The following is a 14,595-nucleotide window of genomic DNA, read 5'->3' as shown; positions in this document are numbered from 1 at the left end:
TCGATTTATATACTGCCCTTCAGGATGACTTAACACCCACTCAGAGCAGTTTACAAAGTATGTCATTATTATCCCCACAACAATAATCACCCTGTGAGCTGGGTGGGGCTGAGAGAGCTCCGAAGAGCTGTGACTGACCCAAGGTCACCCAGCTGGCTTCAAGTGGAGTGAGGAATCAAACCCGTTTCTCCAGATTAGAGTCCCGCGCTCTTAACCACTACACCAAACTGGCTTTCTCCTTTCCTTTGAACTGAAAGTCTGTCCTATTTGCTTCGCTCGCTGCCATGCAAGGCTGTAAACTCTGATGCATTGTTCTAAGGGTATGTTACTGGTGATTTTTTAAACTGCCTTGGATCCCAGCTTTGGAGAAAGGCAGTGAAGAAACTGTTATATAGATATAAACTGAATTCCTATGCCAAACTGCTTGCCCTTGCAGGAATTTTGTATGACGTGAAACAACTCACAGTATTCCTAAACCCATCCTCAATCCCAGTTCTACAGAATAGCCTGGATTGCAGCTCCATCTCTGAAGCCAAGCAAGCCTGGGCCTGCCCAGTGCCTGGATGGGAGACTACCTGGGCACACACAATATGCCCCTCCACTGAGCACTGGTTTACTCTACAAGTAGCATGAAGAAACAAAAGATCCAGCTGCACCTCACTTGACACTCCCCACCCCCCGCCGCCCCGTATTGTCACTTAGAACCTGTGAAGTCGCGCAGGAAGACTTAGGGCAACCAAGCAGAGAAAACAGGCAGGGAGAACTGAGGGCAGTTCGAAGGAAAGGAGAAAGGCAAGGCAAGGAGATAGATCAAGATGGGTAGCCATGTTAGTCTGTCTGTAGCAGCAGAAAAGACCAAGAGTCCAGTAGCACCTATAAGACTTACAAAATTTGTGGTAAGGTATGAGCTTTTTATGGTAGGGTATGAACTTTCGTCAGCTCATATCTGAAGAAGTGAGCTGTGGCTCACGAAAGCTCATACCGTACCACAAATGTTATTAGTCTTATAAGTACTACTGAATTCTTGCTCTTTTCTAAGGCAAGAAGAGAAGGAGAAAGCAAAAGAGAAAAGCAGGTGGCTGCATGAATGAAGCGGAAGGGGAGGCACGCCAAGCCATCCCAAACATGAACTGCTACGTATTCTTCTTGCTGGCTCAGGAAGAGTGATCCAGTAAGGCCAGCAAGAAAGGGGTGAGGAATGGTTATTTGCACTGCAACTCTGGGAAAAACACTGTCCAAGCAAGAGCTGCTAGCTCCAGTTCCATACATATGGACACAAAAAGAGGAGCAGGAAAGAGCTCACCAGCAGGAACCAAGAAATCAACAGAACCATTTGCACTGAAAAATATAACCCAATTTCCCCCCTACACCTCAAGTTGGGTTATATAAATAAAGCATATTACAAAGCTTTTTCGCCCTCCAATTAAGGGGATTTTTTTTTGGTACCAGTAATTTATAGCCAGCCATTTGCTATGCCTTTGAGGAGTCATGCACCACAAGACTTTGCCCGTCTTCCCCATATCCTAGTGACTGCTTAATTGGACACTGGATTCAACAGGCAACTCCTCCCCCTTCCCCGCCCCAAACTACAGCACAGCCACCCTGCGCTTCACACTTCACAGCTGCAAGTTCAGGGAAACCATGTAATTAGCTGGCATCTGCCCTGTACTTAAATCCCCGTAAGAGAAATGCCAGTATGAGGGTGGGATATGACACTGCAAAGCTGATGCCTTTGTTGGCCCCCAGCTAGGCTGGCCTTCCTCAACTTTTGTTCTTCTTCCTCAGCAACAAGTCTTTGCAACATCAGTGGGAGAGACAGAAAAGGAATAACGTTCTCTGCAGCATATGGAAAGGTATAACATGTGACAACCAGACAATAATGGAGCTTAGTGAAGCTCCAACCAGAACTCAGTGTATTCGGGGATCATTCTACTCATACAGAAACTGGCACTAAGTATATAATTCAGGAACTCAAGAATCTCATCTTTTTTATAATCAAGAATCTCATCTTTTTATAATCAAGTACCTAGTCCTTAGGGTTGATAAGACTGATTTAAAAGTATGAAGGTCAATAACCTGGTGAAATTTAAACGCCAACCATACTTATACATACAAGAGGATTTCCAGGGATCCTACAGAATTCTGTACCCTTCCCTGTGGCTTGCAGAATAATCAAATGAACCACTTCCCAAGAAAAATTGTTTTCATTGATGGTAATGCCTGTGTTACTTGCATCCACTCAGACCATGCTGAGGGATTTTGCAGATCTCTTCCCTTTCTGGAGGGAGGCAGATCCCTTGAAACACAACTTGCAGCAGTATAGGAAAACAGAATCGCCACCTTGCTGAATAAAGATACTAAGGATTGTGCTCTATGTACAAGATGCAGTTGGACAGTTATAGCATCTTATTCTTCCTGAAGTTATTTTCAGAACACGAAGAAGTTCTCAGTTTCCAACAGGATCTTGGCCACAGCCTAGATGAGAACGGACACACTCTAACCCACCAATAAAAAGAAACCCTCAACGGAAGCACATGCTTCAATTTTCCATCAGTGGAGGAATGTTGAGAAACTGTATCATCCTGGATGAGAAATGCCGGAGGAGACTATTGGATCTGCCAAATGCAGCTTTAGCTGAGGCATGGATGTCCAATTTGCAATGCCTTATAAATGTGGAAGAGGTGGTCCAGGTATCTGCTCTACAAATCTCTTCTAGGAGGCATTTGTTGGGAAGATTGCAGAGCTCACTCCACTCCTAGTGAAGTGAGCAGAAACCCTGGAGAAAGTGCTGTGTCTCATATGCCCCCTCCATACGAACTTTTACTCACCAGCCGATTGTGGATATAGACATTTTTTTCCCCTGGGAGGGGTGAAAGGGCACAAAACTGGCATCAGGATCAGAGCACTGTCAGGCATTTAATGTAATTTTTATGCTTCTCCGTACATTTAATTTGTGCCACTCTTTCACTGCGGGATTTGGGTTTGGACAGAATGATGGGAGAACTGGTTCTTAATTTCTGTGGGAAAAGGTATTTAACCGTTGGAATGAAGGTGTAGTTAATTCAACACCACTGAGCTCTTGCGAAAGAGACCAAGTATTTTTCTCACAGAAAGAGTCCTGAGCTTCAATATCCTTCTGGCTGAGGAGGCAGTAGGAGGAAAGGTGACCTTGAAAGACAGACTCTTTCTGATGGCTTGAAAGGATCTTTGGGGAGATCCCTGAGGGCCTTGTGCACATCTCACATGGGGAAAAGGCATATAGTAGGAGGCTTGAAGAAGAATGCACCCTTGGGAAAGTGGTGTATGTGAGGATCCACAGAATGAGGGAGACCTTCTGTAGTTTTATAATACTCTTTCAGGGGATTTGGATGAAATGCTGGAAACCCTCGTGGAAGAAGTCCAATGCTTCCATTTCTGTTGCTGACGAGAAGTCCATGAGTCTGCACTTGCACCATCTGGTAAACATCTTCTGCACTGCTTACTGAAGTTCTCCTGGAAGCTGGTAGAGAGCTGATTGATTCTGAGTATGCAGACCTTTCGAGCAGCAGCCATTCTAGGGTGGAGTGCTGTACAGGATTTTCAGTGCAGATGTCATATACTGCGGGGGAGGCTCTGCGAAGGGCAAGCCGCCACGACTACCAGCTCTAAGACCCCCTTCACTAACAGAGGGCTACGGAAACTGATTAGCCTCTCTTGATTAGCTTTGTTGAGGACCCGTGCTGGGCAAGGAATTGGAGGGCTGGCATAAAGCAGGCCTTTGGGTACAGCACAACAGATGGCATCTTGCCCTCCTTTGACAAGTTTCTTGGAAGCTTATTATTAGTGAGAGAAATGAAAAGATCCAGAATAGGTGGTGTATGCTTTTTGTCTGAGTGAAAAGAATGATACAGAACTTGCTCTTGAGTCCATGAAAAGTAACACTGATTCTAATAAAACATGCACAGAGTTTGCATCCATGGGGCAGGGGCCTGCTTATAGCCCCTTCTACTAGCTATGTCATGGGGATCTGGAGAGACCTGGGTGGGGTTTTCAGAAGAGTGAGCCCTGGGTTGTGCATCCTCTTTCTATTCTCTAACTGGGAAAGAACAGGAGGGAATCTTCTTCTGTACTCACTGCGCTGTTTTTGCCACTAACCCACCTGAACATCCTTTACTATTCCCTGTTTGATCCAAGCACAGGTACCAGGGAGGAGTGAGGCCCCGTCTAAGATGGCAGCCAGGAACCTGGGCTCTGAAGATGGTGACACGCTGAGGTCTCTTCCCACCTCTGTAGGGCTGGCCTAGCTCTTGGAACTCTGAGCCAATGGGGGAGAGGCTATCACTGCACCCATGCAGCCTGACAAAGCCTTGGCAGTGGGAGAAGCACTTGCAGCAGAAGGGCAGCCGGCTGTATCCAAGAGAATGGCGAGCAGAGGAATCCTGCTGGGAGAAGTTTTGCTGACTATTTGTTGTGGGCTCTGGTGAGATCATTGGAGGACACTCCTGGCAAGATGCCTCCACAACCCCACCCCCTGCCAGGTCCATAGGGCAGATCTCCCCGCACCTTATGGAATTGCTACTACCTGGCTGAGGAAAGCCAAAGTGACTGAGAAAGCAGCAGTCCTCTTAAAGATTTTTCTTTGGCATGTTGTCAATGTTATTTTCTCCTAGGGAGACAGATGATATTGTTGAGCAGAAGAGTAGAGGAGTAGCTCTCAAATGCTGCTTCTGCAGAGCAGGCACGACATATGTTAAGGATCTGCCTCCCACGAGAAACGGAAGGACTCTGCAAGATCTTCACCCCAGCACAGCCTTTCCACAGAAGGTATGGGAGGAGTTACCCTGACAAGGATAACCCCCTTCCAGTGACAGAAAACAAACCCGCTTCACTTGCATAATGGGTACAGGTTGCAGAATCCAGCATGTCTTAACACAGAATTTTGGCTCTCTAGGAAAAAGCATGCACAAGCCCTGCCTTTGACACCTGGGGGACAATCTAACCAATCCAGACCCACATTTTTGAACAGCACACCAAAAATGCCACTGTGCTTCAACAGCCCAAGAGGTCTGGCCTCTACACAGTTTGGAGTGTTCTTCCTTGCAAAGAGCCAAGGATTCAATGTGGGACCCACTGCATGCGAAACAGGTGTTCTACTACTAAGCCACAGCTCCTCCACCAAGGACCCCAACTTTAGAGTGTCCTGGTTCCAAGAAGCTCATGTCTAGCCTTCAACACTCATGGGGCCAGACCAGAGACATGACTGAGGCAGGAATTCCTAGCACTCCTGACACAATATATGCACAGAGGAAGAATGGGGCTTACTCATAGAAATGGGACTTGGAGATGGCCAGGAAGCTGCAATCACGATTGGCCTTGATGGTAAAGATGAGCGGCTCCCCAGTCAGGACAGCAAGCTGCCCCACCAACTCTCCAGGGTGGGTAATGAACAGGCATGTCTCCTCCTCTGAGTCAATCTTCCGCTGGTATACGTGGAGCATCCCAGAGATCACAAACCGGATGTTGACATCCTGCAAGGGCAGAGGCAGAGTCACACAGATTTGTTGTGCAATCACGACTGCCACCACCACCCAGATAACTATTTGCAAAGTCAAAACCAACTTTAGATTATATGTTAAGGAACTTAAGAAAAACAAATGAGATGTAAAATTAAAACTCAGCACACAGACTTTTCAGGAAACATAGTGTGGAGGTTTGCCAATTATGCCCCAAAAAGTAGATCTGAAAAGAGAGAAGGAAGGAAAAAAGAATGCTGTAGTCTTGAAATCTCTATAGCTGCTGGCAATAAGAGCTCAGTCTTCACTATACTGAAATAAGATCTCCTGAGAATTGACTTGGCTGATTTTGAAGGCTATGGAATATATATGGACATTCCAACTTCTTCAAAGATTTAAAGATGACTAAATACGCAAGGTCTTTTGACAGATACAGCTGTGGATGCTGGTGAGAAGGGTACAGTTGAGAAGGAAGTGGGGCAGTATATTGTCAGAAAGAAAACAGAGTTGCGCTTACCGTAACTACTGTTCATTGACGTCTTCTGTGCAGACACACATGGGACTGTGCCTGCGCAGGCCTGCCGACCGGATTTTTCTTTTCTAGCAAACGTCCACTAGGGGGCGCACGTCCGACCCAATGCGCATGCGCGGCCGTTTCCCGCCCGAGCGACATTGGGCGACGTCGCCCCCTCTCCCCTCAGTTTCTCCTTTGCCGCCGAATGCCTTCACATTATCTGGAAGAACACAGCGGGGTAGGAGGGAGGGTTGTGTGTCTGCACAGAAGACGTCAATGAACAGTAGTTACGGTAAGCGCAACTCTGTTTTCACTGTCCGTCTTCTGTGCAGCCCCACATGGGAGACTCACAAGCCACTTACCCAGGAGGCGGGCATGTGTTCTCACCGAAAAAGAGACTGAAGCACTGCTTGACCAACAGCAGCCTCTTCCCTTTCGCACACATCTAGTGCGTAATGTTTAGCGAACGTGTCAGAAGACGACCACGTTGCAGCCCTGCAGATGTCTTGCAAGGGCACGCCCTTAAGGAAGGCCGCAGAAGCAGCCTGTGCTCTGGTGGAATGAGCTTTAACTTCCAAAGGGCAAGGTAACTTAGCATGCGAGTAGCAGGCTCTAACAGTCTGAGTAACCCAGCGAGAAATTGACGGGGCTGTAGCAGCCTTTCCCTTCCTGGGCCCATAATAGCACACAAACAGTTGTTTGGCACTCCTAAACTGTGACGTACGTTGTAGGTAAAATAAAATAGCCCTTCTCACATCCAAGGAATGTAAGGCCCTTTCAGGGCCACTGGAAGGGTCAGGAAAAAATATAGGTAGGACAATGTCCTGCGAGGTATGGAACTGAGTGGAGACTTTAGGCCTAAAACGAAGGTCCGGCCTGAGAACCACCTTATTTTGATGGACCTTCAAAAAGGGAGGATCCCACCTCAGGGCAGCAAGCTTGCTAACCCTACGGGCAGATGTAATGGCGATCAGGAAGGCCACTTTACAGGATAACCATTTTAAATCACAGGTAGCCAGTGGTTCGAAGGGTGATTTCATGAGCCCCGCCAACACTACTTGCAGTGACCATTGGGGAACAATTTCCTTGACTTGTGGAAACATATTATACAACCCCTTCAAAAAAGATTTCGACAAACTGTGGGAGAACACCGTCTTCCCATCTATCTTAGGGTGGAAGGCTGAAACGGCAGCCAAATAAACTTTAATAGAAGAATTAGAGAGTCCCCCGTCCTTTAGGGACAGGAGGAACTCAAACACAGAAGACAACTGGCAATCCCAAACATTAACATCGTTGTCAGCAGCCCAGGCCTCAAAACGCTTCCATTTAGCTGCGTATGACCTGCGAGTGGTGTCCCTACGGGCATTCAGCAAAATCTCAGCTACCCTGGCAGACATCCCCTCCGTCCCCGAATGCGCCAAGCAGTGAGGTTGAGTTTGGGTAGGTCGTGATACCATACCCCTTTGTCGGACAGAAGGTCCGGGTTCAGTGCGAACCGATAATATGACCCCTGCGAAAGCTGCATGACATGTTGGAACCATGCTTGTCTGGGCCAGAAGGGGGCCACTAGGATTAAGTGCGGCCCATCCCTCTGGATTTTGCTGATGACCCGAGACAGCAGTGGGAACGGAGGGAAGGCATAAAACAGGTGCCCTGTCCAGCGTATCTGGAACGCATCCCCCAGGGAGCGGTGACCTAGCCCTCCCCTGGAGCAGAATAGCGGGGCCTTCTTGTTGGCCTCTGCCGCAAAGAGGTCTACGTCTGGGAATCCCCAGTCCAAAAAGATGGCGTTCAGGTAATTGTCTGCTACGGTCCATTCATAGCTGTCGAATCGCATCCGACTCAGCTTGTCCGCGACGACATTGGTGGTGCCAGGAATATGGACCGCCTGAATGAACACGCCTCTGTCCATGGCCCAGTTCCAGATCCGAACGGCCTCGTCGCAGAGGGCCTTGGATGTAGTGTCCCCTTGTTTGTTCAGGTAGAACATCGTGGTGCAATTGTCTGTGAGCACCTGAACCGCTTTCTGCTGCAGCGTGTCTGCGAACGCGATAAGGGCATAACGGACCGCTCTCAATTCTAGCAGGTTAATATGATCTTTCCTTTCCTGCTCTGACCAAACCCCATGTGCCCTCAGGGCACCACACTGGGCTCCCCATCCTACCGTGGAGGCATCAGTCGAGATTGTGATCTCGGTTTGGATGGACCCAAAGGCAATACCCCCAAGAAGGTTAGCCTCATCAAGCCACCATCGTAAGGCCCGGATAATCCCTCTGGGGATGGAATATCGTTTATTCTGGGACTCGTGTTCAAAATCATGAACCGATAGGAACCACAGCTGGAGAGGTCGCATGTGCAACCGGGCCATAGGGGTGACAGCTGTAGAAGAGGCCATGAGGCCCAGTAGCCTCTGGATCGCCATTACGGATTGGAACCTGCACTTAGAAAAAAGGTTCACCATCCTGCCAATCTTTAAAGCACGCTCCCTGGGCAGAAAACCTCTGTTTACGCCACCGTCCAGTTCCATACCGATAAACAGTATTTGTCTGGATGGGGTAAGGTTAGACTTCTGTAAGTTAACCAAAAGTCCCAACCGGGAGCAGGTGAGCATCACCGTACGAATCTGGGTCAGGAGTGCATAAGGAGAGGGCGCTGCTAGAAGCCAATCGTCAAGATAGGGGTAGATGGTACAACCCCGTTCCCTCAAACAAGCCACTACCACAGCCATACATTTAGAAAAAACTCGTGGGGCTGTTGAGAGGCCAAAGGGAAGTACCTGGTAATGGTAGGCCTTATTGTTACACAGGAACCTAAGGTATTTCCGATGATCAGGATGGATGGCAATATGGAAATATGCATCCTTGAGGTCCAGGACAGCGAACCACATGTCCTCAGGCATTAACTGGAGGACTGTGTTCAAGGTAAGCATCCTGAACCGCTTGACGAGAACGAATTTATTCAGTTCCCGGAGGTCTAAGATGGGTCGCACACCTCCATCCTTTTTGTCTACCAGGAACATCCTGGAGTAAAAACCTAAGAGGGGGTCCTGAGGGAGCACCTCCTTCACAGCCCTCTTCCCCAATAGCGCTATAACCTCAGCCTGTAAGCTATCAGAAGAGGATTGTAACGAGTGGTCAGGAAGAGACAACACTGGGTAAACATCAAACTGAATTTTATATCCAACATTAACGATTCTAAGAACCCAACTACTGGATGTAATTTCTGCCCATGCAGAGGCAAACTGAACCAATCTGTACCCAAACACGACAGACTGTTCGAATTCTAGTCAGAACTGCTTTGGCTGCGTTGCTGACTCTTTGGCATCGTGGGTTTGTGGACCGCGACGAGGGCGGTAGTTAGGCCTCCGGCGTTGGTAGGAACTTGCAGGCGGCTGGAATTGCCTGTAGGACCCATAGCGCGGATACGGCTGGTACTGCTGTTGCCGTCCCCGATAGCCCTGTGAAGGGCGATACTGGACACGATTCTCGGTGGATGGTCTGGTCGGGAGAATGCCGTAAGAACGGGCTGTCATCCGATCTTTGCGCTTCTGCGACAGGTAGTCATCCGTTTTGGCAGAAAACAGGGATTGACCCTCAAAGGGCAGATTCTCAACTTTATTACGTGTCTCGACCGGCAACGCAGTTGTGCGGAGCCACAAGTGTCTGCGGAGGACGACGGAGGATGCTAACGCCCTCGCAGAGGTATCAACCGTGTCACGGCCTGCATTTATTTGGTGCCGAGACAGCTGCAGGGCCTCATCGAGGATCACCTTTGCCAACACTCTCTGGTCTGCCGGGAGTTTTTCCATGAAGGCCGCCATGCGGTTCCAAAGGAATATCTGGTACGCCCCCATGATGGCTGAATAGTTAGAGATTTTCAGCGTCAGGGCAGCAGAGGAGTATAACTTCTTGCCCAAGGAATCCAGCTTCCTGCTCTCCTTGTCAATGGGCACCGCATAAGACCCCTGGCGTTGGCGGGTCTGCATTTCCTCTGTAATGAGGGAAGGAGGAGGCGGATGTGCAAAGAGGTATGCACAAACGTCATCCCGCGTCTTGTACAGGGCCTCCAGCTTGCGGGACGTCGGGTACACAGAGGCCGGCTTCTCACAGATGTCGTGAATGATTTCCACCAAGCCCTCGGTGAAGGGGAAAGCAATAGTTGGAGGGTTACCGGACTGGACATATTGTAGAATTTTGTCCTTAGGCTTAGGATCTACGGCCGATATCTCGATGTCGAGAGAACGGGCCATCCTGACCATCTGCTCAGAGTAGAGCCGGTAGTCCTCAGACAGTGACACACGACCGGTCCCAATGATGATGTCATCCGGCGACGGGTCAGATGGAGGGCTGGGACTCGGGCCCTGAGAGGGTTCCGCAGGATGGTAAGGCGAAAAGTGCCTGGGAGAACCATAGTGGGAGAACTCACTCCGAGTGTCACCCCAATACTCCCTGCCAAACGATGGAGAGCTGGCATACAGGGAACCCGGCCTGTTATAGCCACTCCGATGATAAGGCCGGTCCTCCCCGTCCGCATAGTCACCGGCATGCCACGTCTGGGCAACCCGAGGCGGAGCGTCGGGCAGGTCACCATCGTCATAAGTGGAGTGGTGCAACGGAGGTGACAGGTCCGGTGACGGGGTCGAGGGCTTTTCCCAGAGGACCTCATCCGTCTGGACCGAAGCCGACTGCCTGTGCTTCGTCTTATCCTTCGACTTCTTCCTGCCCTTGGCGGCCGACATCGGATCGGAGCTTCGGTTCCGGTCCATCGGAGCCGGCGACACAGCCAACGAATCCGATGCCTTCGGATCCGATCGAGAGCCCGTCTCCGGAACAAGGCCAGTGTGAGCCGATTCAGCGGGCTTCGGAGCCGACGCTGTCGGAGGAGGTGTCGGATCCGACGGCTTGGGAACCGATCCAGCCGGGATGTTCGGATCCGATGAAGTCCTCGGCACCTTCGGAGCCGGTGTGGCGGTCGGTTCCGACCTCGACGGGGACCTGGAACGGTGCCGCTTCCGAGTCGGATCCGACTTCGGAGTTGAGTGCTTGCGACCCAACGCGGAACTCGCAGCCTCCTTCGGATCCGGGGTCGGGTGCCGGGCTTGTTGGCGATCCAGTGAGCGGGAACGCGAAGTGGAAGCGGCCCTTTGAGATCCCATCTCAGGGGGGGTGTCAAGAGTCCCACCAGCCGGTGGCGGCCCCCCCCGGGGTACCGGGAGCCCCCGAAACCCGCATCGCCCTTCTCCACAGCAGGGCATTCAGTCAATTCGCCCTCTCAGCCCTGGCCTTCGGGGTGAACCGTCGGCAGTGCTCACATTTCCCGACGATGTGCCCCTCGCCCAGGCACTCGAGGCACACGGAGTGACCGTCCGTCCTCGTCATCTTCGTGGAGCAGTTGGAACAGCGCTTAAATAGCGACTTCTCCGACATCTTCACGATCTCGATCGTCAGCAAAAAGGTTTCCTCACAAAGCGGACAGCTAGATCTTTACCGGTCGGCGGCAAAGAAGAAACTGAGGGGAAAGGGGGCGACGTCGCCCAATGTCGCTCGGGCGGGAAACGGCCGCGCATGCGCATTGGGTTGGACGTGCGCCCCCTAGTGGACGTTTGCTAGAAAAGAAAAATCCGGTCGGCAGGCCTGCACAGGCGCAGTCCCATGTGGGGCTGCACAGAAGACGGACAGTGAACATATGTATATCTGCATTGTGCCATTTCTCCAAGGAGATCATCTTGCAAGCAGGACTGGAGGGATGAATGCAAAATGGGACAGTGGGAGAGAGAGGAGGAGGAGGAATAACAGATACAGAGAAGGAATTACTAAAACAGCAATAAAATCTGTTTAGGCTCCCACCAGTTTGTATACATTTAGTAGCAACAGCATGCCAGATGATTACCAGCCTGCAGCAACCCAGCAGCCTCCCGTATTTCATAAAGGCTGAAGAAAACATTCCGGTTACAGTGTGATCTTTTGGGTATTAGAACTGCACAGGTAGTAGAACAGGAGAAACACTGCCTGCCTGTCCTTACGGTCCCTATACTTTGTTATAGTCTATGAACAACATTCTCTTCTGCCTGCTCTGGGCAGCTTCCACTGGCTCTGCACACTCTCACAGACAGCTTTCTTCTCATTACACAATCGAAAACACCAACTCAGGAAAGCACAGTAAATAACTTCCAGCACAATTGCTCTGGAGTGCAACACCTGCTGGAGGGAGCATTCCTTCCAGCTGTACGTGTTGGGTATGGGGAGATAAAGTTTGCAACAGATGCACAGCTATCGTACACAGTGCCCCCTTGAGGGTCTGAAGATGGCGTTCTTCATTACAAGGACTATTGCCTTTGAATTGCCATTCTACGGTTTCTTGCCACTGTTTACCAAGTCACAAAGAGAGGGAATGCCTTCCGTTGTGTGTGACCTGCCTGAATCCATTTAGAAACCAAGATGACTACCCTCCAGCCAAGCAGGCTCCTCTCTCAGCCCATTTAGCCTACAGGTGACCTTGGGAGGGATGCCCAAGTCTTCATTATTTCCTAAATTGTACCATTTCTAACTGAAGGCAGAACAGTCCAAGAACTGCACGTGATTTTACAGTGTGGCTACAGCAGCTCTGATAGAGACACTCTGCAACTTGGGTTTCTATCCTGCTGTCACAAGAAAAATCCAAGTTGCACAACCCAGAAATTTTCTCCAAAAATCTTAGATGTCACTGGTTAGGGATAAGAACTGAGATTCTTAGTTTTGCAAGAAGTGGAAGACAGACAAGGGCAGAAATGTATGGGGTGAGGAAGTTCAACACTTGCTCTATGAGGTTGCCCACCATCAGCATGTATCTGTTTCAAAAAGCCACTTCCCTAGCAGACCAAAAGGAAAAATCATTTCAATCCAGCAAGGTTCTTCCTACATTCTTCTTAGTACTGACTTACTCAATGAGGAGGGATCCATCTGCAGCAATTACCCAAGACAGCTAAATAAAACATCCATGTTTAGATGCAATATATCTTGGAGTACTACATGGCAGGATTCAATAGGAGAAAGAGCCTTGCTGGCACATACCTTGGAGCCTGGCTGCCAGCATGATCCCTATTGTCTTATAATCTTACATAACTAGTAAAAGCAGCTAAAGAGAACTCAAGGTCAGAGAAGGTCAAATCTCTGTGCCCTACAGAGGTGATGAAGCACGCACCTGGTCACCCTGCCTTGAAACCACTGTACCAGCAGTAACCTGATGCAGCGTCACTTTTCCATTCAGGAGAGAAGGGTTCTAAGAAAGAGAAAAAACACACAACTTAAGCAAACGGAGGGTAAAAGATGGCATGTGACAACATCTCAGAATTCATGGATCCTGGATTCATGATGCATGTGCTACTTTCATCTCATTTATATTTAGAAGTGACAGCATTTCCTTGACTAACATACAACTTTTCAGACACGACTCAAGGCATTTTGTTTTAAAACAAGGCTTTTAAAAGACTGCATTAGAAAGTCACTGAAATATCAAATCAAGGAAAGCTGAATGCTATATAAAATTTCAGTCTAGTAGCACCTTAGAGACCAACAAAATTTCCAGGGTATAAGCTTTCATGAGTCAAAGCTCAATTCATCAGAAATGCCTGACGAAGTGAGCTTTGACTCACGAAAGCTTACACCCGGGAAATTTTGTTGATCTCTAAGGTGCTACTAGACTCAAATTTTATTCTGCTACTACAGACTAACACTGCTACCCACTTGAAACTGAATGTAATATGATATGCTTTTGAGGTGGGGGGGGGGATCTGCTAGGCACTGAACCCTCGCTTCCTCAGCCCCCAACCCCTGGGCTTCCATCTGGCAATGACCCATCTATTACGTCAAACTGCACTGTTGTCTATGTATCCATCCATCCATTTTTACCCCATTTTTCCTCCAAGGAATTCAGGGTGGTTACACAGTCCTCCCCTCCTCCATTTATCCTCACAGCAACCCTGTGAGGCCGACCGAGTGTGCACACCTGGCCCAAGCTCGACCTCTGAGTGAGGATTTGAGCCTGAATCTCCTCAATCCTAATCACGACACTGTAGCCACTATGATGGACCAGATAACAAAAGAAACCAAGCACAATAACCGTATCTATGCAGGAGCTGCTTAATGAGCACAATGTATTCAAGGCTGCAGAATTTCAGCATGTCTGGCTGCAGCTATTTTGGTTTTTCATTGCTGCATACACATGCAGCAGAGTAAGATTAGAGGACGGTGCTGTTGCATGACAGATGTCCACATATTTTTTCGGCTTGTGGAAAACAATAGCACAGCACCACCTAGGGGCAAGTCTGCGAGGGATGTCTTCCCCCGCTGGGCTAAAGCTACCCACACACAAAAATGAGCAATAACAAAAAGGCACTTGCAGGCCCACTTGAAAAACCTGCAGCCTTCACAAAAGTTATCACAACTGTGGGGACACACTTATTTCAATCTTGCTTGCAGTTTCAGTGCTCTTTTGCTAAGCACTTTGAGGATAAAACCTCTTGCATCTGTTCTGACTTTAACTCTACACTAGCAGTGACAGGAGTGGACGGTCTCAGGGTGCCAATTTGTTCAACTGCATGAGATGCCTTTC

The 14,595-nt window shown here is 49.2% G+C and overlaps 1 protein-coding gene across 2 annotated transcripts in view; it reads right to left on the bottom strand.

Annotated features, from left to right (window-relative positions):
- The window catches only part of PNPLA7 (patatin like phospholipase domain containing 7), a 99,439-nt gene that overhangs the window by 62,820 nt on the left and 22,024 nt on the right, over positions 1-14,595 (bottom strand). For both annotated transcript variants that reach the window (XM_054998074.1, XM_054998075.1), the window contains exons 15-16: positions 13,186-13,263; positions 5,302-5,507 (exon numbers count right to left, since the gene is read on the bottom strand). In XM_054998074.1, the coding sequence (XP_054854049.1) occupies positions 5,302-5,507; positions 13,186-13,263 (284 nt within the window). The remainder of the gene's footprint in view (positions 1-5,301; positions 5,508-13,185; positions 13,264-14,595) is intronic.

Source organism: Eublepharis macularius, chromosome 14 (assembly GCF_028583425.1).
Source record: "Eublepharis macularius isolate TG4126 chromosome 14, MPM_Emac_v1.0, whole genome shotgun sequence".
NCBI lineage: Eukaryota > Metazoa > Chordata > Lepidosauria > Squamata > Eublepharidae > Eublepharis > Eublepharis macularius.
Note: the sequence above shows the minus strand (reverse complement) of the source record. Positions and strands in the feature narration are given on the sequence as shown.